The sequence below is a fragment of the Gavialis gangeticus genome, unplaced genomic scaffold (genome assembly GCF_001723915.1).
Source record: "Gavialis gangeticus isolate Ggan-Ray unplaced genomic scaffold, GavGan_comp1, whole genome shotgun sequence".
NCBI lineage: Eukaryota > Metazoa > Chordata > Crocodylia > Gavialidae > Gavialis > Gavialis gangeticus.
This window is the reverse complement of record NW_017729011.1, coordinates 8,081,195-8,106,913: the sequence shown is the minus strand read 5'-3', so window position 1 is coordinate 8,106,913 and position 25,719 is coordinate 8,081,195. Positions and strand designations below refer to the sequence as shown.

General features: G+C 46.0%; 1 protein-coding gene across 2 annotated transcripts in view; it reads right to left on the bottom strand.

The window, feature by feature from the left end:
• LOC109292865 (collagen alpha-1(I) chain-like) overlaps nt 1–25,719 on the bottom strand; it is a 197,747-nt gene that overhangs the window by 117,275 nt on the left and 54,753 nt on the right. The window contains exons 1-2 of one of the 2 annotated variants that reach the window (XM_019510487.1): nt 21,625–21,770; nt 14,410–15,276 (exon numbers count right to left, since the gene is read on the bottom strand). In XM_019510487.1, coding sequence (XP_019366032.1) covers nt 14,410–15,276; nt 21,625–21,699 — 942 coding nt within the window. In that variant the 5' untranslated portion in view covers nt 21,700–21,770. Of the gene's footprint in view, nt 1–14,409; nt 15,277–21,624; nt 21,771–25,719 lie in introns of those variants that run through there. The other variant, XM_019510486.1, reaches the window with a different exon arrangement.

The window sequence follows — 25,719 nt, the reverse complement described above, 5'->3', positions numbered from 1 at the left end:
GATGTGAGCAGGGCACCTTTGTGCTGCGAGCATTTTATCATTCAGTAAGATAATGGAACCAAGACAACAGACATGCAGCATCGGTGGGACCAAAGGGGGGGAAAAAAAAAAAAGAGCCCAGTCCAAGCCACATGGCTGGACAGTTGTTTGGATCAGGGTCTAGACATTTGTGGTTGTTCCTTTCTCAGTGGTTTAGCAAAATGAGCAGATTTTTTTTCTGACCAAAAAATAGATTCTACTTCAGGGATCCCCAACCCATTTCTCTTTGCAGAAATAAATTCTGCCTGGAGATCTCTGAATTTCTTAAAAAAAGCTACCTAGAAGGCAATCGATCTGTGGAGCCACAGAGCTTGCTGAAATGGAAGGTTCTGGTCCTGGCGCATCCCTTGGCACAGCACATTCTCATTTCTGTCTCCAGTTCATTGCATGCTTGCTGGGTTTAATTATATTGTTCTCTCTCTGTATCATATGCTTGTAAACAGCTTTATTTGAATACTGTGTGCGAGCCTGGGAGCTGGAGATCAGGCTATTTTAGTCCTGAATTATTTGGATGCTTAACAGACAAGAGATGCCATTTTCACAGGGGCCTAATTGACTTAGAAGTCCAAATCCTATTTTCAGAAATGTTTTAGGAAGCTCAGAAGCCTTCCACAGATCTGTCTATGAATCTAAGTCTCATTAATACTGGATTACAAGGACAGAAAGAAATGTTTTCCTCTTGAAAGTCTAAATCACTTTTGACAATGAAACTTTTGCTCCTAAATAACTCTGGAGCCATTGAAAACATTACCTCCCATCTCCCTTTGATAGTTCCAGGATGTGATTTGTAAAAGGTTTCGTGTGTTGTTGGGGTTTTTTTTCCTCCCATAAAAAAGAATGAAGTGCAGTAACCACTGGGACTTGCACCTCCATTTTCTGTTTCATAATGAAGAAAGCCCTCTTATCTGAAGTTGTCTAGCCAAAGAAAACCCAAGGTGAAATCTTTAGCCACTGTAAGTCAGCATAGCTCCACTGAAATCACCAGATCTGTGTCCATTTATGCTGGTTGAGGAGCTATCTCACAACAAACCAACGCGCACATGCATGCAATGCGAGGGACTACTACAGTTGTGAGTTTAGTCAAAGCAGAAAGCAAACACCCTGTGTCTCTAGGGTAAGCAGTACTTACACACGCACTGGGTCTGGGATTCTTCCCGAGCACAGCTTCAAGCCATGCCAGGGCATGGTGGCTTTGTGATGTGAATCATGCTTTACTAAGGACAGAACAGAGGCCACCACACTCACTTGACGTGACAGTTTAGTTAGAGGGGGCTATTGACCAGGGGGGATATCATCCAAAAGGAGAAATACAGAAGGTTTCCTGTCCTGCTGAGTGGGAAAGGAAATGAAGGGCCTTGTTACACCTTACACTGTAAGTCGAGCAAATATTAATCAGCTTAGTGTTGTTTGCCCTAGTGGAGCAGTCACACCTTAAGGCAGAAAACCATCTCCAGCTGTCCTTCCCCTGCACAGCTGGAAGCCAGGTACCGCCTGAGCTCCAAGGGGCCTGATCATTTTGGGATCTCAGATAGCACACAGCTGGCCAGCAGCCTGGGCAGAGGTGGCACAGGGGGAGGTGACTTGCCAGCTGGCCAGTCACTGCCTGAGGGGCCCGATCCTTGTCGGAGCTGAGGTGGTGCCTGGCTGGCTGGCAGCCCAACCAAAGCAGCACAGGGGAGAGGGCCCCAGAGAAAAAAAGGATCAGGCCCCTCAGAGCTCAAGCAATGAGCCAGTCCAGGCAGTGGTGGGAGGCACTGTGTCCACAGGGTGCTCCAGAGCTGCAGCACTCGGTCTGCCCAGTGGGAGCAGTGAGAGGGTCCTGCCCCTAGCTCCTAGTCCTGCTCATGCTCACTCAGTCCACAGTGGCAAGCCACAGCTGTGCAGGTGAAGGACAGTCAGAGATGGTTTTTCACTTAAAATGCAACTGCTTCACTAAGCCGAACAACACTAAGCTGATTAACATTTGTTCAGCTTACAGCATAAGGTGTAACAAAGCCCGAACAAGGTTCAAAGAGGCACAGGCTGCCCCAATATCCATCTCTGGATCACCAAGATTTGTGAAAATTACCTATCACACTTCTCTATCTATACTGACCACTTACATTTCAGGGCAGCTGCTTTGGCACAAAGACAATTCAAACAGCACTCTCAAGGCAAGTCCATTATCTGGGATACGGTACTGGAACAGCGTTCAAAATAGTAGAAAACGGTTCCAGGTGTTGCATTTCCCTGAACCCGGGCCTTCTGGGCATAAGCACAGTGTGGCTTTCATATGGTGCACATTTGCTCTGAATGACAGCCACTTTGTGGGAGTTTATCTTTGACTACAGTCCTCTCGAAAACACATGAGACTTGAAGTGCTATTGGACACTTTTGGCTGACATTCAGGAGCTGGGTCTTACTGAAGGGAACTGGAGTGGGTAAAACAGAAAGCAGCCTTGGGCTCTTCAAATGCAACACAGCAGACTCCCAATCCTAACAGCTTTTGGCATGAGCAAGCATTGCTGATTATTTGCGCTAGTTGGCCATTTAATGAGCCGTGTATACAGAGCCCCTGGGAGAGAGAGACCTCTGCACAGAAGCTCAAATATGTAAGAATGAAGGGTGCTTGGCTGTGGGCATAAGCATGTATATTGTGTCAACAACTATAGTATCTGGGCAATGAGGCCAATATTATATGCTTAATGTAGACTAATGTTGCTCAACATTTTTGGCCAGCGGGCTAGATGGGCAGTTCCCAACCCCTCTGCAGGCTGGATATGGCCAATAGACCCAATCCGGTGCCCAGGGTGGGCATGGCAGGGCCCCACCTCGCCATGCAGAGGGGCAGCCCAGCCCCATGGGGGAAGGGGGTTTGGCCCAGCCAGTGACCAGGGAGCCAGCAAACAGGGGCTGCAAACTGGGTAAGCAGTTTGCAGGCCAGTTCCTGCCCCCCACCCCTTTGATAGGCAAGTCTTTCAGCTTGGCATGAGGACGCAGGAAAAAAAGAAATCCTTTGGGGACAACAAGCAATGGACAGGACAGCTTCCCGGTGAGTTCGCTAAGGAAGGTGTGCTTGGAAGAAGAGCAGTAAGAAAGAGAAGGCAGATTAAGAGACCCAGGGAAATGGCTGGAGGACGTCACAATGCCAGAGCCACTGCTTGCACCTGTGTGGTTTCTGTCCAGGCAGGACCGCTCATCATTGACGCTTCCACCCAGGTCCAGGGTTGGCGCTGTGGAAACCACAGCTTGCAGGTTCCTTCCAGTAACAGCCAGGAGCTCCAGTATGGAACTGGAGACAGGCTTGTTGAAAGTCTCTGGGTTAGAGTCAGAGGGGAGAGAAACATGAGTGATGCTGTGGTGAGGATCTGCTATAGACCACGAGACTGGGAGGAAGTGGTGAATGAAGCTTTCTTCAGACAGCTAGGAGAATTTTCCCAACCACAAGCCCTGTTTCTCATGGGGGAATTCAATCACCTTGACATCAGCTGGGAGGGCAATACAGCAGTGCACAGGGAATCCAGAAAGTTTTTGGAGAGTACTGGGGACAGCTTCCTGGTGCAAGTGCTGGAGCAGCCAACTAGAGGCCATACTCTTCTTGACCTGCTGCTCACAAACAGGGATGAATTGGTGGGGAATGTAGGAGTGGACGGAAACTTGGGCAGCAGTGACCACGAGATGATTGAGTTCAGGATCCTGAGGAAAGGGAGGATGGAGAGCAGCAGAATAAGGACCCTGGACTTCAGAAAAGCAGACTTCGGCTCACTCAGGGAGCTCGTGGGCAGGATCCCCTGGGAGGCCAATCTGAGGGAGAAAGCTGTTCAGGAGAGCTGGTTGTATTTTAAAGAAACCTTTCTGAAAGTGCAGGAATGAACCATCCTGATGCACAGGAAGACTAGCAAGTATGGCAGCAGACCAGCTTGGCTTAGCAGGGAACTCTACAGTAAACTAAATCACAAAAAGGAAGCTTATAAGAAGCCGAAACTTGGATAACTAACTAGGGAAGAATATAAGAGCATTGCTTGGGCATGCAGTGATGAAGTCATGAAGGCCAAAGTGTAACTGGAGTTGCCGCTAGCAAGGGATGTGAAGGGTAAGAAGAAGGGTTTCTACAAGTACATTGGTAGCACGAGGAGGATCAGGGAAAGTGTGGATCCCTTACTGAACGGGGGAGGCAACCTTGTGACAAAGGATGCAGAAAAGGCTGAAGGGCTCAATGCCTTTTTTCCCCTCAGTCTTCACAGGCACGGCCAGCTCCCAGACTACTGCACCAGGCAGCACAGTTTGGGGAGGAGGTGAGCAGCAACACTACTTGAAAGAACAGGTTAGGGACTATTTTGAAAAGCTGGACATGTACAGGTCCATGGGATGGACAGGATGCAGCCAAGGGTGCTGAAGGAGTTGGCTGATGTGACTGCAGACCCATGGGCCATCATCTTTGAAAACTCGTGGCGATCAGGAGAGAGGTCCTGGACGACTGGAGAAGGGCAAACATAATGCCTATATTTAAGAAAGGGAAAAAAGAGGATCCAGGGAACTACAGACCAGTCAGCTTCACCTCAGTCCCTGGAAAATTCATGAAGCAGATCCTCAAGGAATCCATTTCGAAGCACTTGGAGGAGAAGCAGCTGATTAGGAACAGTCAGCCTGGATTTACCAAGGGCAAGCCATGCCTGACCAACCTGATTGCCTTCTGTGATTAGATGACTGGCTCTGTGGACACAGGGAGACCAGTGGATGTGGTGTACCTTCATTTTAGCAAGGCTTTTGATACAGTCTCCCACAACACTCTTGTAGGGAAGCTAAGGTAGTACAGGCTGGATGAATGGACTGTAAAGTGGACAGAAAGCTGGCTGAAGCTCTGAGCTCAGAGAGTAGTAATCAATGGCTCAATGTTTAGTTGGCAGCCAGTATCAAGTGGAGTGCCCCAGGGGTGAGTCCTGGGGCCGGTTTGTTTAATGTCTCCATCAGTGACCTGGAAGATGGGACGGAGCGCACCCTCAGCAAGTTTGCCGGTGACACCAAGCTGGAGGAATAATAGATATGCTGGAGGGTAGGGCTAGGATTCAGAGTTGCTTAGACAAATTGGAGGATTGGGTCAAAAGAAATCTCATCAGGTTCAACAAGGAGAAGTGCCAAGTCCTGCACTTAGGACAGAACAATCCCATGCACCAATACAGGCTGGAGGCTGACTGGCTGGGCAGCAGCTCTGCAGAAAAGGACCCCCATGCCACCCCCAGGAGTCCATGCAGTGGTGGGGAGCGGGCCCCCATCCTCCCCCATCCCCATATGAGCCACCTGCAGCCCTGCCCCACTCCCCGCCAGGGCCCTGCGGCCACACATTGCAGCCTCAAGCCCCAAGCACCACCTGGCTGGGCAGCAGCAACAGCCCCAGCCCTGCCCAACTCACTCCCTCACTATGGGGGCCTCAATTCCTGCTCCCCATCCTGCCAGACTTACCTGTGGATGCTGCTCTCCCCAGGCTGCCTGGCGGCCATATGCATGTGAACGTGCGCACATCCACATGGCAAGCTCTGCTGACTGCCCTCCTCCTGCTCCCCACTGCCCCTTACAGGCTGAAATTCTGCCAGGCTGCAGAGGGGCTCTTTGCAACAGTGGAAAATCCATGTATTTCTCCGTTAAAATGAGAAATCCGCGTTTTTCTCAGTTAAAGGGAAAAACGCACATTTTTTTCCCCCATTTTTCTGTGGGAAACTGAAAACCCGGATCCCTGGTCCTAAGGTATAGCCAAATATAAACAATAGACACATAGCAATTTTAATAATATTCAGGTCATAACAATGGGCTGGTTTATCCACATAAAAGTCATTCCTTTCCTATGCTTTTGCTTAACAGTCCCAAGTTACAAACTCTGCTGTTATATTTCAGATCCTCTATCTTTCTGCATTATGATAGACAGTGAATTAGTTAGAGCAGCATCTCCTCTCCCATAACAATGAATAATCTCCATAAATACACAATATAAATGCCATCTCTGGCCGGACAACCTGCAGACAAATATATATTAGTCCTGATTTGTGAGGGATAAAAAAAGAGGAAGACTTGGCAGTTACTGCGAAATGCAAGAGTCACTATTAGCATCAGCTAAAATTCGATACCATAAATCTCTCTTCCCTTCAAAGCCTCTCAAGTTTATATCACTCCAAGCAGGAAAAAAAATGGGATTAATGTGCCAGGAAAAAATGGACTAAAAGGCTATAACATTTCAGGATAGAAAATTAAAATTGATCCAAAGCGTCTATTAAAAAAGAAAATTCATACTTTTCCCTGCAAATCACACGTAGTGTCACTCTGGAACATGCTTCTTCATCTCTCACACTGGCCCCACAATTGCAATTGCCCATGACATGAAACAACAGATAACTCCTTAGGGAGAACTAGAACTATGCTTCTGCCTTTCCTCTTCAGGAGAACATGCTGCCCTCTAATGCCATATGCTCCCACATCAGAGTTCAGCTGAAGTCCACAAAACATGCTTGTGAATTTAAATAAGCAGAGCTAAATTTGACTGGTCAGGAAGACAGACTGCAGTGTAACCTGCTATGGGTATCCTCACCACCACTTAGCACAGGAACCAAATTAACATGTGGTTTCCCACACCAGCACCAACCGCTGCTCACAAACCAGGCTGTGCTCTACTGCCTTGCTGAAGGCACTAAATCTGCCGGCTGATGGGGCAGACCCCACCACTTTTTAATTTCATCAGTTCATCAGACAGTGAGGCACCTTTTTAATTTCATCAGTTCATCAGACAGTGAGGGCACTCTGGAGACACGGGACAACTGAACATGCAAGAGAGAGAGAAGGAACTTGCTCCATCTCCAGAAGGACAATTCTCCTTTGTCCTAGCGGTGGGGACTTCTCTGAGTCCCCACAGCTGTGGGAAGTATCCCTCACATGTCTACATGCATTCAGAAGGAGGAGTGTGACTTAAGGGTTAGGGCAGACAAGGTTCATTGGGTATCTTTTATTAGACCAACTCAAATAGTTGGAAAAATTCTTCTTTGCAAGCTTTCGGGTACTAATAGCCTTTGTCATGCTGAGGAAGCATCTGCAGATGGTCTCTGCTCTTCCTGGATGGAATAGTAAAGCAGCCAGAGGCCGGTACATATGCAAGAAAGCCAGTACAATTTACACCCCTGACTTCAGGGTTAAAGCCCTCTGCTGGGAGCCAGGACTCCTGCTTCTAATTCTAGACTCAGTGACTTTGGGCATCTCATTCTGTCAACTTCCAGTTTCTTTGAGTATAGCATCAGTATTATTCACAATTTGCATTGCAGTATCACTTTGATGCCTCAAGCAGGAATAGGAGGCCTCATTATGAAATCCCTCAAAGCTTACGATCTAAAGAGAGCATATGGATAAAGGGTGGAGGTGGGGGGTGCAGGGCAGTGGTGGAGGGGGAGAGAAGAGAGACACAGAGAGGAGAAATAATGTAATGAACATTATACATCACATCAGTGGCCGAGATGAGAATTTCATCTCTCTGTTTTAGACTATCATCAGAGAGCACCTTCCATGTAAAATTCAGTAGCAACAGTAAAGTCCATAATGCACGTCATGGACATCCCAGTATTCCTCCATTTTGAGGGCAAAGACTGTGCTTGCACTTAGGGTTTTGTTTTACTAATATATTAGTTAATTTGTTTTAGGGATGTATAGGGAAAGGGGAGGTAGATTTAAAGGCAATCACTACAGTCTGTCTTTGAGACAGTGCATGTGCATCCATATGTAAAATTTGGACCAAACGTCTGAATGCCCACAGACAACTGGAGTTGCCCATCCTCCACCTAGATCAGGGACTGCAACTTCCTCTACTCACATATGTTACTTTCATCTCACTAATCTCCTCATTCAATGACTGATGCAAAGCAGATGAGAAGTCAAAACCCCTCCTGAAGTACTGCAACAGTCTGGATGTGAACTGCAAACTTAGCATAGGTTGGATGCAGCATAGGTGTGTTTCCAAATCAATTGGAGCATATAGTTTTCCCCCAGTTCTTGAGTAATGTGCTTGGTAATCACACCTGTCCCTTAAAGTGAAGCTTCTCTGGGGCTCTGCAAGGTAACTGGGGCATTGTCAGGGTCTGGTCTCTCCATGTGAGCCATAAGGTTTTCCAAGTAGCTGGAGCATATGCGCAATGACTTGATAGCAGGACAACTATACAGGCTGATGTACACTGAGCAGGTCTGATAGTTATACTGTGAAGGGCCGTCACTGAAAACCCAACCAAAACAATACAGTTCTTACCCCTGAAATCAGTTTTTGCATTGCACCGAATCTGTGCTTCATCTGTCCAGAAAGATGCAACTAAACATGGGGGCAAGTTACAGGCCCCAACTGGTACAGAATCTGGCTTCTTGTCTTATCCAGATGGCTCTAACACATCAGGTCTGTGCTCAAATCCAATCACTTGCTTCCAGCCACTTAATGACTTGATCCTAATTTGAAACATAATTAAGGACAGGTTTAGGGCAGCACAGCAGGAGGCCTCGTGAGCTCACTGCCCAAGGAACAGCGCTGGCAGCAGGCTTATTCGGCAGCAGAAACGGGGAGGGAGGGAAATCACCACAGGATGATAGTGGGGGTAGAAGGCAAGAGGATTGTATGGCAGCAGGTACGGAGGGATGGCCTGCACAGTAGGTGGGAGAAATTGGGCCATAGTGCTTGTGCAGCAGGGGACCTACACAGGACAGATCCCCTGCAGCCTGTGCATTGTGCGACCCCAGCCACTCCAACGCTGGACAGCCCTGGTTTAGAAAACCAGAGGTCAAAACACCTGCTCAGCCCTGCTCTAGAGCACCTCCACACCTCACAGCTGCGGAGAAGCATTCTCAAGTCAAGGGGACATGATCTACAGATAAGAAACATTTTCAAAGGAAACCAGTCTGATGCCTTTCTTTGAAAGGCTTTTCCATAGGCTCCTTCTGTCAGGACTGATCAAGAAAATGCTTCCTTAGTTTCCAGACCCTGAGCAATACTGACCCTGCCTTCAAAGAGAGAAAAAAAAAAGGAGTCTTCTTAGTTGAGTGTTGACTGCAGAAAGGGAACACATCAGCCTTTATAGACCCTTTTCTTGATTTTACATGGAAGGTCCTAGGATTCACTGTGATGGGTGGTTATACAAAACCCTTAAATGAAACCAAACGGGTGCTACACGTGAAAGAGAAAATGATTAATGAACCTGATCAGCCTTAACTTTGGATGCATTACTTTGGCATGGAAATCAGCAACCTTTACACCATTCAAATGTAGTTTTTCAGGCAGGTGTACATGCATCCATGCACCCCCCCCCACTAATTAACATTCTTGGTCATGCTGTCCTGTTTTTCTTGCTAAGCCCCTCTCTATTGCTTAGGCTATAGTGCCACATACAAATGATTTGAGGATTCATTTCTTATTCTCTGCTGCCTCAAAGGAGCTCATCTCCTTATGTCTTGCTTAGTTGACTATGACAAACCAGCCAGGTATGAAAGTCACCTCTTTCAATGTTAAACACAGAGGAAGCTGAAAGATTTCTAAGCAGCATTCATTTCTCAAAATGCTGCCTTTTCTTTTCTTTGGCATCCTATAAGTCCAGAAACAGGCTTTCTTTTTTTAACTAGAAAATGACATTTGAATGAAATTGTTCTTTTATGAAACAGTACTGATTTTGAAAATGCTTCCAGTGAAAAACAATGAAGCGAACATGACCTTTCTGAACAAATACATTCAGAAAAAATAAATGTGAAGTTTCAAGATGAAACTTTTGTTTAGTTTCTTGCCTCTTCCACACCTATTATTTGTACTGCATGCCATGCTGTGTCCCTAGTAGTGCATAACATGACATGCCCTCCCATTAAGTACTGTTGATCATTATAGGACAAAAAATAAAAAAATATTTGAAAATTAAAATTCCATTTTGAAATCAAATTGGACATTTCCCCCTCAACTGACATAGTACAAGCAGAACTTTTGGGGGTATCTTATTCAGAATGAAAAGTATTTTCAAAATCCTGTCATGTCCTGCAAAATGGAAATTCTGAGTTTCAGACACTTCTGCTTCCACAAGCCTCAACCTCCTTTTCCATGATAATACAAACTTTAAATCCAAATGCAAATCAGAGCTATCAGCTAATTATCTCTCAGGCCTGTTCTTCACCTCCCTTCTTCCCCCTTTGCAAACGAGAACATAATCCTGCTTTCCTCTACTGAGCTACTTTTAAAAAACGAAGGCACTTAATCCAATCCCTCCGCTATTTGTGTGCTAATTCTACAAGTATTATTAAGCAGTAAAAACCTGCATGAAGATTTATGATAGACCTACACTTAAAACGGTTCCTACCATGTGCCACCCTCATTCCACTCTGCTGCAAAGACCCTTCTTGAGCCTGCCTCAGTGCAGGGGGGGATGGACTAATTGACCTTTTGAGGTTCCTTCTAGCCCTGCATTTCTATGATGCAATGCAAGACAAATGTTTCCATTTCCCTCCTAAATGCCCACATTCTCCAGTGCTCTTTTCAAGAGACAAGAACAAAAACCCAAGTGCCACTGAGTGCTGAGATTTTGAAACCTGCTTCCAACCCACACTGGACTGACCCCCCCTCCCCCAAATACTTGTGGACATTTTCACAGGGTGGATGTGGATGTGTGGAACTGGGAACAGGGGAGTGGGGACAGAGAGTGCACTGGCTTGGCCTGTGGAAGACCCTGGCTCAAGGTCCTGCCCTTCCAGAGTTGAAGTGATGAAGGACTTGAACCTGAACCTCCCACATCCCAAGCCAGGTTCAGAAATACAACTTGCACTCCCTCCTTTGATGCAATTCTTTCTCTCTCTCTCTCTCTCAAAAAAAAAAAAAAAAGCTTGGTTGCCAACTTTTATGGAACCACTACCTCTCTGTAAAATACTTGGACAGAACAGCATATCTTGGTTCAAATGTCCTGACCAACTCTAAGTCCACACAACAAGAAGTCAACTTCCATCCAGCTGCCAGTCCTCTCTCTCCTCTGTGTTGACCACTTCTCTGACCCAACACTTCCAAGTGAGGAAGCCCTCTGATGCTGGCTTCTCCAACCCTGTCTGTCTCAACAGTCTTCGTGCACCAGCTGTTACTGGCTAGAGAGAAGAACGCCTGTAAAAGGAGAGTAAGAAGTACAAGGGTTCCTGTTCCTCTTCCCTCACCCGAGATCTCATCAGGGTGCTCATCAGGATCTGGGGGAACGTCTGTTCACCAGAGCACCCCAAGGGATTACAAGGTTGAATGGTCACAAACTCCACTGTGACTGTTTCAGGCTGGACATAAGAAAGTACTTCTTCACTGTCCGAGCCCCCAAGGGTTGGAATAGACTGCCGCCGGAGGTGGTTCAAATCACCCACTTTGAATGCCTTCAAGACACGTTTGGATGCTTATCTTGCTGGGATCCTATGATCCCTGCTGACTTCCTGCCCCTGGGGCAGGGGGCTGGACTCGATGATCCTCCGGGGTCCCTTCCAGCCCAAATGTCTATGAAATCTATATCCCTGGTTGGTGCATGCCTTCCTTTGCTACCCATTCTACCAGGAATGCCTTATACTACGTGATGCCCAATTTCCATCGCCTTCTCCAAAGCTTTCTCTTTTTCACCGTCTCTTCATTTGTGACACCTGCCACTTGTACTAATAAGAAAGAAGCTAATGCAATGTACACAATGCAATAATTAACAACTTTGCTTTGTATCACCCCTTTCTCCTTCATGCCTAACAGTCACTTCTCCCCTCCTATCATGCCATACAGCTGCCAGGAATCTGATCTTGATGCTTTGTGCAAACCACTATGGACAGCTGTGCAATTGATAAATTGACACACAAGAATCTGAAGCAGAGAGCCAGGCTGAGCTAAACACCACCTACTAGGTCAAATTGGAAAATTTACAGCAAGGATAAATGTGCCTTGTTCAGCAGAGAGACATATTTGGAGCATCAGAATTTACTGCCACACGCTCAGGGGTCTGCACATTGCGTGGGGCCCTGAGCAATAGCATAGGCCTACAGCCAACTCTGAAGAAAAATGTTTTCCTGATTTCAAGCCTTCTGGGACACACTTACACACCTGAAAAACCCATCACTTCTTTGCTGAAGTCACTGTGAGCACAAAGGCATTTTAACAACTTTTCACTGAGTCGTTGGTGCACAAAACAAAGCTGGCAGAGTTGGGCAGTGGGAAACCCCTGCATGCAGTGGTAACAACAGCTTTCAGTAGCAAGATCTTGGATTTACAAAAATTGCTTGAAGAACCTCCAAGCCCCTACGTCAGATTTAAAGCCAAATTTGATTTTTCCATTTAGAAGCTGTCATCTTTAAGACAAAATTAAATGCTGCACATATTAGCTGCACTAAAGGGAGAAGAGTGAAACACTACTGGCCCACAAGTCAACTCCTGCTTCAAGCAGATGAAAGAAAAGACATCAACTCATGTCTAGATGTATTGGGGAAGCCCTGACCCATAAGTTTGAGATACAGCTGGCTGACATTTTGAGGGAAACATTTTTACTTAGGTAGATGTTCCCATTTCCTACAAAGGAAAACCTTTTCAGTTTTCTGGTGAATTTTTCCTCCTTCTTCAGAGGAAGGTGGGAGGGGTAACCTAAGGCAGGTATAGTTTCATCTTTAGAATTAGCAAAATATGGAAAAATTTCCCCAAAAAATAATTGAATGAAAAAAATCAATTTTTTTTAAAGCAATTTTGAAGAAAACACAGCTTATTTGGGGGGCTGGGTTTAACCACACTGGGTTTTCCTAGGCCAAGCCATACCTCCTGCGGACTGGCTGGGGTTGATACTTTTGTTCTGTGCTCTCTAGAGTTGGTCAGGAATAAACACCTCGTTTGTTGTAACCTGTGTTGTGGGAAACAGAAAGGGAGGTTTCGAGCCCCTTCATTTCTTGTTCAGACCAGAGACTTGAACCTGTGTCTCCAATGTCTCAGGTGAATGCCCTCCCCCATCCCTCAACCTACTGGCTACTCTGTTCTGGGTGCATCCTTGTCTCATGAAAACTGTGAAACGTTATGGGTTCACCCTAACAAGAGAAAATCCAGAAAGTGTTTGCAGGTTAGGAAAACTGTTTCCGTCCTAGCTCTCATACTCTCTTCTCAGGTTTTCTTTCTGAAACCATGGTGATGAACACCTAATGAGCATTCATACAATAAATTTTGTCTGGGGAGGACAGACCGAGTATAACGAACTTAGCAACTAGGATGATTTGGGTTTTTTTAGCATATATAGCTGTCACCATTTGAAAGCCACCCAGAGCTGTGATGCCATTGCGTGGGAACTCTGGGTATAGGGTGACAGTTTAATAACAATTACTTCAAATCTGAATAAATGTACAGTCATGAAAAACAGCTGTTGGCAGAGAAAAACTAGATGCACTCATATTATTAACATCAAAAGCATATCACTCAAAACCCTTGGTTTCGCCTATATGTTGACAGTCCAAGCCAGCTTTTACTGGCCATAGTAATCCAACAACTGAGCTGAGATCACATGTATGTTGACTGTTACCAGTACAACTAGGAGATTTTTTTTTGGATGAATAGTGAATATAAATAATGAAAGAGGAAAAAAACAAGAGGGGAAAGAAGAGTGAGGGGAGAGCAGGCAGCACGTGCTCTGGGCTATGGTACTGGAACACAAGGAAGACCCCATTTACCAATCACCAAGGGGGCCTGCAACTAACGGGTCAATGGAGGGCACTTGACCATCAGGACACTTGCTCACTCTGTGCTACTGGAAACCTCAAATAATGCTTTGGCTAAAGTAAGCATTAGGAATAGGTGGAACTGCTCAGAAATATTTAGGGATGTCCCAGGGCCTCCAGCACTTCTCAGACAGCAAGGAAACAGCAGTAGCTTGTGCTGCAATCATTGCCCATTCTCCTAATTTGTAGTCATCATTTCCCTTCCTTTGTACCCAAGAGCCAAACTAACTCCCTCTGCTCAGAGCTGTATATGCATCCTTTCTTCCATGATCATGCATCTACCAGAAACGGTGCCACAAGGGTTACAGGCCTAGCTGTTCTGAAGCGGAGTGAGCACAGCTTGGGGGAGGAAGGAAAAGGTGAGTGTCTGGGCTGCAGCAGAATACTCTTCCTGGCATTACTGGCTGCTTCCTGTAATTATGGATGACGGCAGAGTAATGGCAAAGCAGACCATGGGCTAAAGGGTGAAAGCCTCCTGAGCCCACCAAATACTAACCCAGGAGACAGCTTTCCAGTATCTCAACTTCTCTTTCCCCAAACCCATGTACTTCTCACTGCTTTATTTATTCCAGTCCTGTATAAAGAACTGCCCTCATTATTCCCTTGAAAGCCCTCCACCTGCCCACCCTGACCTGCACACACTTTCCCACTTACAGGCAAACCTGGTGGTCCCTGTGGCCCTGTGGGTCCTGGTTTCACTCGAATCAATTGCCCGTCACCAGTCCTCTGATCACGGTCTACAGCGGTGCCATCTTTTGTGTCACTCCCAGTAGTCCCTTGATGCACAATCCTTTTTTTATACCGTGTGTGGACCAGCCTGGCATCCAGTGGTGTCTGGGGTGGATTCAGAGCATCCTTGGGGCTTCCAGAAGCTTTGGAGTGGTTTTCCAGCATGCCTCTTCCCACTGGTACCTCTATCATCCCATGGGAGATGGAAGAGAGAAGTCTGGGCGTATTTCCCGAAGAGGCTGCTGTCTCGCTTTCCTCTATAGACACTCTGGAGAAAGTAGAAGACCTGTCAAGGTCTACGATGGTATCAACAGGTTTGCTGGGTGAGAATGAGGTCCAGATGCCCACGTCTCCCTTCAGCTTTTCCGTGGTGATATTCTCATCTGTGGTTTTTGAGACAAGCTGTTTCTTAGAAGCCAATCTATTTACTTTAATGGAGGCTGCAGGCAGATTCAAATCCTCATTGGCCACCTGAGCATCTTCAGGTGCAGTGGGAGAAACAGAGGTAACTGAGGTAAGAGACTCACTAGTATTGCTTACTTCCTTCAGGCTGCTCCTACCAACTCCAGGCCTGCCAGGCCCTGTGATTTTATTGTACGTGTAGTTCAAAAGCTCAAAACCTTCCTCCTCAATAGAAAGATTTCCTTCATCCTCCTCCTTGACAAAGGGCCTCTTAGTAGCAGTGGCTGATGTGAGGGCGCTTCCACTGGATTCTGGGCTCTGGTTCTTTTGTGGATCTTCCCACACCTGGGTTGGCCTCAAGGCCAAGTCTGGATTGGTAAAATTTGAGCTCTGAAAGGAGGGGGTAAAAGAGAACAAAGGAAATTTTACATCATTTTAATCAGGCAAGATATTCTCTGTCAAGACACAAGGTACTTAGAAAACATTTCCTATTGCCACCCATTCCAGAAACAACCCCTGCTTAATAGCTCATAGGGCCTTTTCTTTTTGGTCTATGAAGAGACAGGCACCAGATACACCTGAGGTGTGAGGCGGGTAATTAATTGTTCGCTTACCTATGTTTGTTGCAGGGTGGTTTAATATAGGGGATGCATTCATTTTACCCTAATTTAAGAGGAATATGGAAATTATCCTTAACTAGGGATTCCTGCCCCATGGTCCTTCCATAATCAATTCACACATTTTTCAAAGATTACCAAGACTGTCCAGAGCACTGGCCCAAAAGCTTCATTCTGGTGATATTCTAGGCCATAAACGTAAGCGTGAGATGCATACACTTCTTGCATTAACCTCAACCTAAACTAAAGAGTAAAAACAAGAGCTACAAACACACTTGAATGCCTCATTAGAGGGGGAAAAGGAATGAGGTCAGAAGTTTTGTAGATGGATATCCAACCCTGGGGGAAGCAGATTTAACAGAAATCCATGGAAGTTGCACTTGGGACTCTGGGAACAATCTGGCCCCAAAGTCTTTGCAGAAACTGCTTTCAAAGCACTTAGAAGCTCCCTTGCGGCCTCCATGCACTCACAAAGAGGTATGTCTCAATCAAGGATAATTTGGTAAACTACCAGACTCTACTCTGAACACTTCCTGCCACATATAACAACAGCTGGAATAACTCTTCAAGCAGCAATTCTCCTTTGGGACAAGGAGAAGAAGATGGAAAGATAAGGGAAAGAATAACTTCTTGGACACTAGGGGCAAAGTAATGAATTTAACATAGCAATCTGCAGTCTTCATTCTACCCTAGCCTATCATATTAAATGGCACCTTTAGGACAACACAACTAGCAACTGCTCTTGCCATGCTATTGTACAACAGAGATGGAGACCAGGCACATGCTCCTGCCCTACAGAAAGCTGGTGAGGGGAGGGAAAGAAGATATCACAACATTAACAAAATTCTTTGGAAAGAAAGAAAAATCTAAATTTAAAATCTAAATCTAAACTCCATTTAATTTAAGTGCATCAGAATGTGTAATCCATTTTACACCAGTGTTATTTTAACTTACTCAAGTTAGGCCAAGAGTGATGTCTGAACCCAGGACTTTCAGCATTGAACGCATGAGTGGCCGTGTCTACACAAGATGCTTTATTGCGCAGTAGACTAATCTACTGTGCAGTAAAGAGTCACCATCTACATGTGTAGGCATTTACTGCACAGCAAATTAGTCCACCGCACAGTAAATTTACTGCGCAGGAAACCCAAATAGCTTTAATCGCAACTGTAGACACACCCAGCGTCTGCTACCCGAGGTTGACTCGCTCCTCTGGAAAGAACAGCCGATATTGCATCCTTGTTCTCTCCTCACCAGTTTGTAGCCATATAGTGTCTCCTCTGTTACGTAGAGATTATGAATGCTTTAGAAAGGACTTTTTTTTTTGTTCAGCGTTTGGACAAGGCCCAGCATGGAGTCCACCTATTCCAGGATTGGAGCTCCTCTGTACTACCACAATATAAAAAGTCATCTTACAGCCATCATTAGAGAAGACAAACGCCCACAATTGCCTAGAGTGGCTGAGCATGGCTTATATTATTGTAACATTAAATAGAAAGGGAAACAACATTAGCTGCTCAAACAAAATGTGTTTGAACCCATCTATTTAATTGCATCTGCCAGGAACTTGCCTTTTTAAACAGAACTGGCTACTATTACTATTTGGTCCAACTGTTTTCCAAGTCCTGAGTAACAAGATTTTCTAATTTGGAAAGGCTGCTTTTTTTTTTTTTTTTTCACACAAGTGTGCCAAAGCAGCAAAATAAGGAGAGGAAACATATAAATTAACCTCTAGAAGCTATAGTTCCTCCTTTAATATATGAAAGGGGCTGGGGTGGGGGTGAAGAATAAGAGGGAAAACAGACTTCCTTCCCCATGCATTTATCGCTCCTACAGCTGTTCAAACAGGTATGACCTCAGAAGAGTGGTGGTAAAAATCAAAGTAGAACCAAAATCTTGGTGCTACATTCATACATCATACCCACCTGTCTCCTTTTTAAAATCCCATTTTAGAGTCCATGAGGACTCTCTCTTCTTCAAAGAGGTGTAAACACAGTAGTGCTCTGGTAAGGCAACTTCCTGGCTTAAGAGAACGCACTGAAGTGTCACCAATATGGTTGGCTTGGGTAAACTGAAACATTTTGGTTTTGAAGCAATCAATTTCAATTGTCCAACGTTTACGCTATTAGTATTAGCTGCTTTCATTTCCAAGAAAAACCCCATTTCAATCAGAAGGTGAATATATTTTGTCTTGAAAGTGTCAACATGAAAATCTTGATCATTTCTATTTTCCCCTACAACATGTAGAGTGGGAAAATTTCTCTAAATTGATTCTTGCCTGTGAAAAGCTCTTGTTTCAACAAAAAGGCATTTCCCTTAAAAATTATTTCACCTAATATGTTCTTGTTACCTCTAATTCTGGATACGAATCTCACCTCGGGTATCTTTAACCCTAGCGTAATTCCACTGACCTCGCTGGAATGGCTCCAATGTTTATGCCCTCAAACACTAAATGCATCCACAATATTAAGCCACGTGTGATGCGCTCGAATGTTTCCTACACATACAACATATACAACATGAATGTAAATAGGGGGGGAGAATGTTTCTACTGAGATAGCTCCTGGGAACACAGAACAAGTTCGGTTTTGTAGCCATTTATTATCCTGAAACATGCTATTATAGTAGTAGTAAAAGATATATTACAGTACTTGTAACAGTAGCTAAGGAGGCAAAAGCTGTAATGCAAGGTAGAAACAAAGGGGGCCAAATATAAGGCAAATAAAGGCTTAACACGAGTAGACCTTAATTTGAAATAAGGCTAAATTAGTAAAGGTGACCAATATTTAACATTCAGTCATAAAATGAACACTAAGGTGGTAAATGAATAACTAGGGTGTCATAATAAGCAGGGATCTGGGTTTTTTGTTTGTTGTGGAAAAACACAGATTTTCTCTTTCAAAGGAGAAAAATACAGATTTGTCTATTTTAGGGAGAAAAACACAAATTCCTCTCCTTTAAAGGAGAAAAAATGCAGGAAACGGTGGGTTTCCCCTTGCAGGCTGGCAGAGTTACAATTTGCAAGGGTTTGCTTAGGGGCGGGAGTGGGCACCATGGGGGGCACCATGTGCATGTGAGTGCAACATGCATGTGGCAGCCAGGCAGTGTGGAGAGCAGCTCCCACAGCTCCCTCCAGGTACACCTATGGGGGGGGAAGGCAGATTAAGGCCCCATGGCAAGGGAGGGAGGGAGGCAGGGCTGGGGGTGCTGCCCCGCTGGGCTGGTGTATGGAGCCTGGGGCTCAGGCGGGAACACGGGGCCTCACTGGGGGAGCAGGACAGAACCATGGGCGGCTTGTCCAGGGGATGGCGGAGTGTGGGTAGCAGCTCTCCATGCTGTGCACACTGCCGACGAGAGGGGCATTGGGGGGGGACATGTGCCCCCCAGATTTGTGCGTGGGGAGGGGGTGGATGTGGGCTGCCCGCTGTGGGCTTGGGGGCTCCCCACTCTGCTGCCCTCCCCCTGGGGGCCTCTGCAGGCCAACAGGTGGGACTTGGCACAGAAGAGCAAAGCAGAGCGGGCAGGCTTCATGCTGCCATCAGTAGCCCCAAGCTGCCTGCACTTCCATGGCGAGGCACCCCCTGCCCACCCAGCAGCAGTGGGGAATACAGCTCCATGCTGTTGCTGCTGCTGCTGCTGTCAGGTGGCCAGGGGACACCTTGCCATGGCAGGGTGGCTGGTGCGGGGCTCTCAGTGGCACCACCAAGCCTCCCACCCTCCTGTACCAGGTCCTGCATGCTGGGTTGCAGAGGCCCCCAAGGGAGGGCAGCAGGGTGGGGATCCCCTAAGTTCACAGCGGGCAACCCACATCCTCCCCACACCCACAGGCTCCACTTCAGTCATGCCACCCACGGCACCAGTGGGGGGTGCTCCAGTTGCAGCAGCCACCGCCTCCTGTAGGCAGCAGCGGAACTCAGCAATTGCTGGGGGGGTGGGAGTCGGCGGGCTGCAGGCCCTGGCCCTGGTCCTGTAGCTCTGGCAGCTGGGAGCCCACTCTGGCATGGTTGGGGGGGGGGGCAGGGGGCTGCAGGTCATGAGTGAGGGGCACCAGCAGTGCTGGGGAGATGGCAGGCTGTGGGGTGGGGAGTGAGGGGCATTGGCAGGGCCAGGGGGCTGTGGGTCAGGAGGGAGGGGCAGAAGCAGGGGCAGGACACCGGCATATCAGGGCTGCTCAGCTCCACAAAACAGTAGGGGAGAAAGCCATAGCTGGATCTGTGTCCTGGTGAGCGAAAGGGACAGGAGGAACTCTGATTTTCTGTGATATAAAAACCAAAATCAAACACCAAAATATGTAAGAATTTAGAATTTATTTTATTATAATGATTGAGGCACTGATAGGCTTCCAAAATCCTTTCAAATTGTTAATATATCAATAAAACATTGTGTTCAACTGATACCTATATAGATAGTTAGATATGGATATAGTGGCATTTCATTTTAATCATAGGAAAACATGGTTTTGGGGTGTTTTAATCAGAGAATTTGGGGTGGGGTTAGCAGGGAATTTACGATTTTTAAACAGAGAAAGCCAGGATCCCTGATAAGCTATACACATTTACAGAACAGGCATTTCTTTCAGTTTTAGAACAGTTTGGGGAAAACAAAGATATTGAACATTGCAATTTTTAACCATACTTTGCCATGGAAACCTGCTGACTTATATGCTAATGAGCCAATTATGTTCTCAGTAGATATCCTTTGAAATTTTAGGTATTTTTAAGATTTGTGAGGAGAGAAAGTGTCAAAGAGCACAAACTAATGCATATGTAAATTAGCAGGAGAGAGCATAAAGGAAAGCATGGAGCCCTGGGTAAGACGACAAGGCAACACTTGGGAGTCTGCCTCTGACTTCCTAGCTCCTCCAGGGAAACTCTTGTAGGAGTGCAAGCGTTTTCACTGGAGCAAGCATTGTTCAGTGCATCTTATTTCTCATTTATTTGCCAGTTTGCTGATATAACATTTTATTCTTGCTTTCATAACAAAGGGTTGCATTCAAGTTACTTGTTCTCACTGGCTACCTGCTGTCATCCGCAAGCTGTAATCCTAACACATCTGTAGCAACTGAAGCAGAGGGTAGCAGCTTGCTTCAATCTTGGTTATCACACCCACTCTCCAGGCTACAATTTTTGCCTCCCTAAATTTAGATGCACACAATTTACGAGGAAGAAATTACACTGGAACATGGCAGGCAGTAAAATCCCCAGCTCTGTAGCCAAGCAATTGCTGCCCCATGGCAATGTACTGCAACCACCATTCACTGCTTTGCTATAGTCTAAACAATCTCTTAACTCCATGCTGCTACATACACCACTCCAACAATCCAAACAAAAGGAGGCCAGTAACACATTGCCATCTGTTGCCTGCTATCCTGCGCTGTAATACAGGGTATTTAAGTATATCACACATATACGTACCCCTAGTCTTTTTTCCAAGCCCGGATAAACAGAGAAACAAGCTAGAACAACCAGTTTGAGCCCAACTAAAGAGGGAAAGGGGGAATCACCCTATTTTTAAAATGAAGTCTTAAGAATAAACTAAATTGCAGTTGACAGCACTGTGAAATATCATCAGAAAAAGAGCAAGGTATCCATTCATGTCAAACTTCAGAAAGAAGTCTGGTTATAAACAGCAGCTGTAACTACCCAGCTCACTAAATGAAGATTTCAGTTCTGAAATCAAGAGCAGATATACTGCGTGTCATTCTGGCGCTCTGATTGTCTTGCCTGAAAAGATTTATGAACATAAGATAAACATATGGCAAAATTTCCCTTTACTCTTACGTGCTGTTTAGCTCCAACCAACATATCATTACCCTCTTTGTGGACATTTTAAAACAATTTAAATGCAGCAATTACTTACCTTCAAAGAGCCTGATATCAGCATTATCTAGGGAGGTAAAACAAGTTTGCCTTCAAGAATACACATGCACACGTCAATAATTTAAAGGGCAGAAGTAGAAGAAAGGACATGCACAGAAAGCTTTTCATATTTTGAATCAAACTGGGATTGAATAATGAGAATAAATCATCAAATGCTACAACAACCAAGACTTAACAGCTATGCTCTCCATGGCAAAATGCACATGGGAGAGATTAGCAGGAACTCTGGACTAGCTCCTTACCTTGGGAAAGCCAGAGGCAACCCCAGTTGCTTGTAAATGCAGCAGCAGACAGCTCAGCACAAGCATCTTCCTCATGTTCAGCCAGCCTGAGTGCTTGGTGCAAAACCAACCACATGGAATGGAAAGGCTACACTGAGCAGTCGGCATTAGACTCAAGGGATGTTAGAGAGCCCTGCCCACTTTACTACCACAAAGCTAGTCCCCACAAATGCTCTTGTTTTTCTCAATAGAAGCAAAGACAGCAGGTGTGGCTGCGATCCAAGCATACATCATGGATTTTTTCTCCTTTAAATGCAAAGCTATTGCTGATTTGGTTTGTTTTCTTTTTTTAAAAACTAAAGGAGAGAGCAGTTAAGGAAGGTTTTTTTTTTCACCCTTTGGCATTGGCCTGATCTGGCTCTCTCAACATTTTATAAGACTCCAGTGGCGAGGATGTGGTCAGTTTTGGCTGGAGAAAGACTTTACCTCAACAGAACAGAAGGCAATGGTGTCTAGCATGGGTCTATTTTACCACCTCCCAAATGGAACTCATGACAGACCCATTTGTTTCAACAACAAGAAACAACAAGGACATTTTGCTTTTTCCCTATTAAACCCACACTTCTTCATCTTTCCCTCATTATCCGTAGCCAAGTAACTTCATCCAAATTGGCTCAAGTGCCCAAGACACCCTGATGCGTGATGACAGAGACATAGTAAGGTTGCTGTGGAAGTCTCCATGAATGTTATTCTACTTTCTGGTAGTGCACTATCCCATACAACCAGAAGCAACACTGGCATGGTACTCTTGTTTTCCAGTATGACCCCTGTTGGCTATATTTCCAAGGTTGGTTCTTAAAATCGAACTCAAATAGCCACATGGCCATCTAGCTGCAAAGGAACAAAAGCTGGCATGGATCAGGACAAGGAAGAGAAGGGAATACAGAAGATAAAGTGTTCACCAAAATTTGGGTGACTGCATAGATTATTTCCGCTCTTTCTCCTGACTAGTCTCCCGTCCCCTGCAACAAATTTTCAAGTCAGGACCTCTAGTATTCTCCCATCCTCCTATATTAAACAATACTGCCTGTGAGGTTTAAGTCTGAAATAATCACTCTGATAAAGAATCAGAGGTGTGCTGGACTACAATGACATAAGGGCTTGCCTTATTTTGTTCAGCATTATTTATTTGCGCTTTTCTTCTCCATGCTCAGAAACCCACCAAATAAAGGAGAAGTTCCTAAAAAGTCTCAGGAGTTTAAAACAATTAAGACACGACTCCCTTTACCAGATAAAGCAACAGCAAAACATCAAAGCCCCCACTTTTCTAAAAAGAAAACATGTTCTTGTAAGACTAGGCCAAGGTTATCAGACTCATCCCAATCCAAGCACCAGGCCAGATTTGGATTACGGAGCTCCCAGTAGGCCAGATCTGGACCTGGCAGTGGTGGGGTAAGAATCAGTGGTGCAAAGGTGGTGGTGCCAGCGGCTATGATGGCAGGGCCAATAATGGGGCAGTGGCTGTGGCAGCAGGGCCAGGGATAGAAGCAGCAGGGCAAACATGGCATGCTAAGCATGGCTGTGTCAGCAAAGCCCTTGCTCAGCTTCTTGTCCAATGGAGCCCTGTAGTCCCAGATTGTGTCATAGGCCCTGTTCCCACTGACCATGTCCCTGGATTCCCCGGCCCACAAGGAGCCCCACAAGCCAGAAGGAATGGCTCTGTGGGACAGATTCAGCCCAGAAGCTATATGTGACGCAATTGGTCTAAACTACTTCTCTTAAGACAGGGCTGTCCAACTGGCAGCTCATGAGAGGCTAACATGTACTGACAAAAAGCTGGGCTGCACATGCAATGAGAGGTGGGGCTTGGGCAAGAGTGGCCCCCCCTTGCATGGTATATATGCGTTTCTTCTGATCCTGCAACAGTGGGTTCAACTACAGCTGTGGAGAAGGGGATATAAGAAAGGTGCTTATGTGACCTCAGCTTTATAGCAGCTGAGCACTTCATAACACCCTTGTGAGATAAAGAAATCCTATTGCTATTTCACACAAGGCACAGAGAGACTAAGCTTTGAGGCTACATGCAGAGGAAGTATTCTGTAGCTCAGGGATTTAAACCTATGAGAGCTGACAGAAGTGACATCTGTCACACAACTGGCCCCCTGAAAGCACTCTAGAGCTGCGTCACATGCGCACAACTGAAGAGCACTTTAAAAGTGACCAATTGCATAATAAATTAATCCTCATCTAATGAGGGTTCAGATGAAGGTGCTCCAAAGTGGAGCATTTTAGGGAACTTCTGTTCCCTAGGATGAGTTGTCAGCATGATCGGGGCTAGGCTGATGCAGCTCAACCCCACCCCTGGTACTGTGTGCAGGAAGGGAGGGAGGAGAACAGAGGGGGAAGGAACTACAAGCTGGGGTCTCTCCTCCCTCCCCACCCAAGTCCTCCCCTCTCCCCCACAGCCCCTCCCACCTCCAGCTCAGTTTGGGAGAATTCAAGCCCACAGCTCCCTCCCAGACCTCTCCCTTTCCCTTCCTGCAGACAGCATCAGAGCTGGGAGGGAGGGCAGGACTAGGGGAGAGTGGCTGCAGGCAAGGTCCTCCACTGGATGGGCTCCAGAGTGGAGCTCAATACCTCCACCCCACCCAACAGAGCAACCAACAGAGGAACAGCTGTTGGGTCGGAGGGAGTCACTCTAACTCATGGCGCTTTATGTAAAGTGCCATGAGTTAGAGCAAGGACTTGCATGTCTGTCAGTGCTCTGTGTGTAGAGAGTCTCAGGCTACCACCTTAACTACTGAAAACACTTTTCATCTGGCACTGGCAGAAACCATATTTGAAGAACTGCCAAATGCCATATTGGAAACAAACCTGGTTTTTATTGTCAATCTCACCCAAACTGAGCAGTGAGAATCTGTAAAATGTGCGTGTGCAAGGAAGTAGTAGGGGTTTGGGAAGAGAAGGCAAAAAATGAACCACCAGCCCATTTCCCAATGTGGTGATGCTCATAGTTTGATAGTTTGATAACTGCAGTCTGTTGAGATTCTGAATTAATGCACAGCCCTTATTGATTACTGACCTCCTGGCTTCTCACTCCCTGCAAGCTGGAAGCCTCTGTATGCTGTTAAAGGACAAAACACTTGAGATGGAGGAAACAGGGAGAATGAAAGAAAGAAAGAAAAAGAATGGTGGCCTGCGAGAAGAGAAGCAATAATACTGATTACCAATAAATGGATAGTTTTCTTGCAAGGAAGTGCCTGACTTTGGACTTCGAGGACCTCTTGGTCCCAACAGATCAGTTCCCAACCAATCTACTAGGAACAGATCCCTCATAGTTTTTTCCAGTTATTCATTCTATACATTTGCAAACCTTTGAGTGAAAGGGACTAGCTGTGTCTTTTCTAGCTATAGTGTAATGCAAATGCCAGGGGCTCGAACTGTGGGTTACCTTGTGTGTAGTGTCTGCAAAGCCTACTATGAAACACCTTGCAAGGGATGGAATAGAAATGTCATCATGAAGGGAAGATAACACCTTTGAGTGAAAGCTGCTTGAAGATGGAAAGTTCACATGCAGCTTCAGGGCAGTATGCTATGGCCCTTAGCCCCTGCAACAGCAGGCCTCTCTAAACACTTTTTTTAGCAGCTTTTACAGCTCAATTCTCTCAGCTGCTCCCTTGGGTGCCTTTGAACTAACAATGCTGTAACAGGGCCCTGAATGAGACCTTGTTACTAAAGGAACAGGGGCAGCTGAAGACAATTACAACGTGGGGATGAGCCCCGCCCACGGAGAACCAATGAGGCCCGGACCTAAAGGATAAGAGGGAGAGAAGGTGAAGGAGAAATTACCTTCGGGCACAAGAGGACAAGCTTGGGGTTAATTGAGACCCCAGGAGAGGAAAAGTGGAAAAGGATTCTGACCTGGGATACCAGAGAGAGCCATGAGGTTGGGACTCCAGAAGACAGGTCAGATACAAGACGGACGACTGCCTGGGTAATTGAGCTGCATTTTGGTGAGTGCGGGGAGAAGTGGAGCTGTGCCGTGGGCTAGAGCCACAGCTGGCATTAAGGATCGGGGAGGCTACGCCGATCCAAAAAGACAGCAGGGAGGGATGA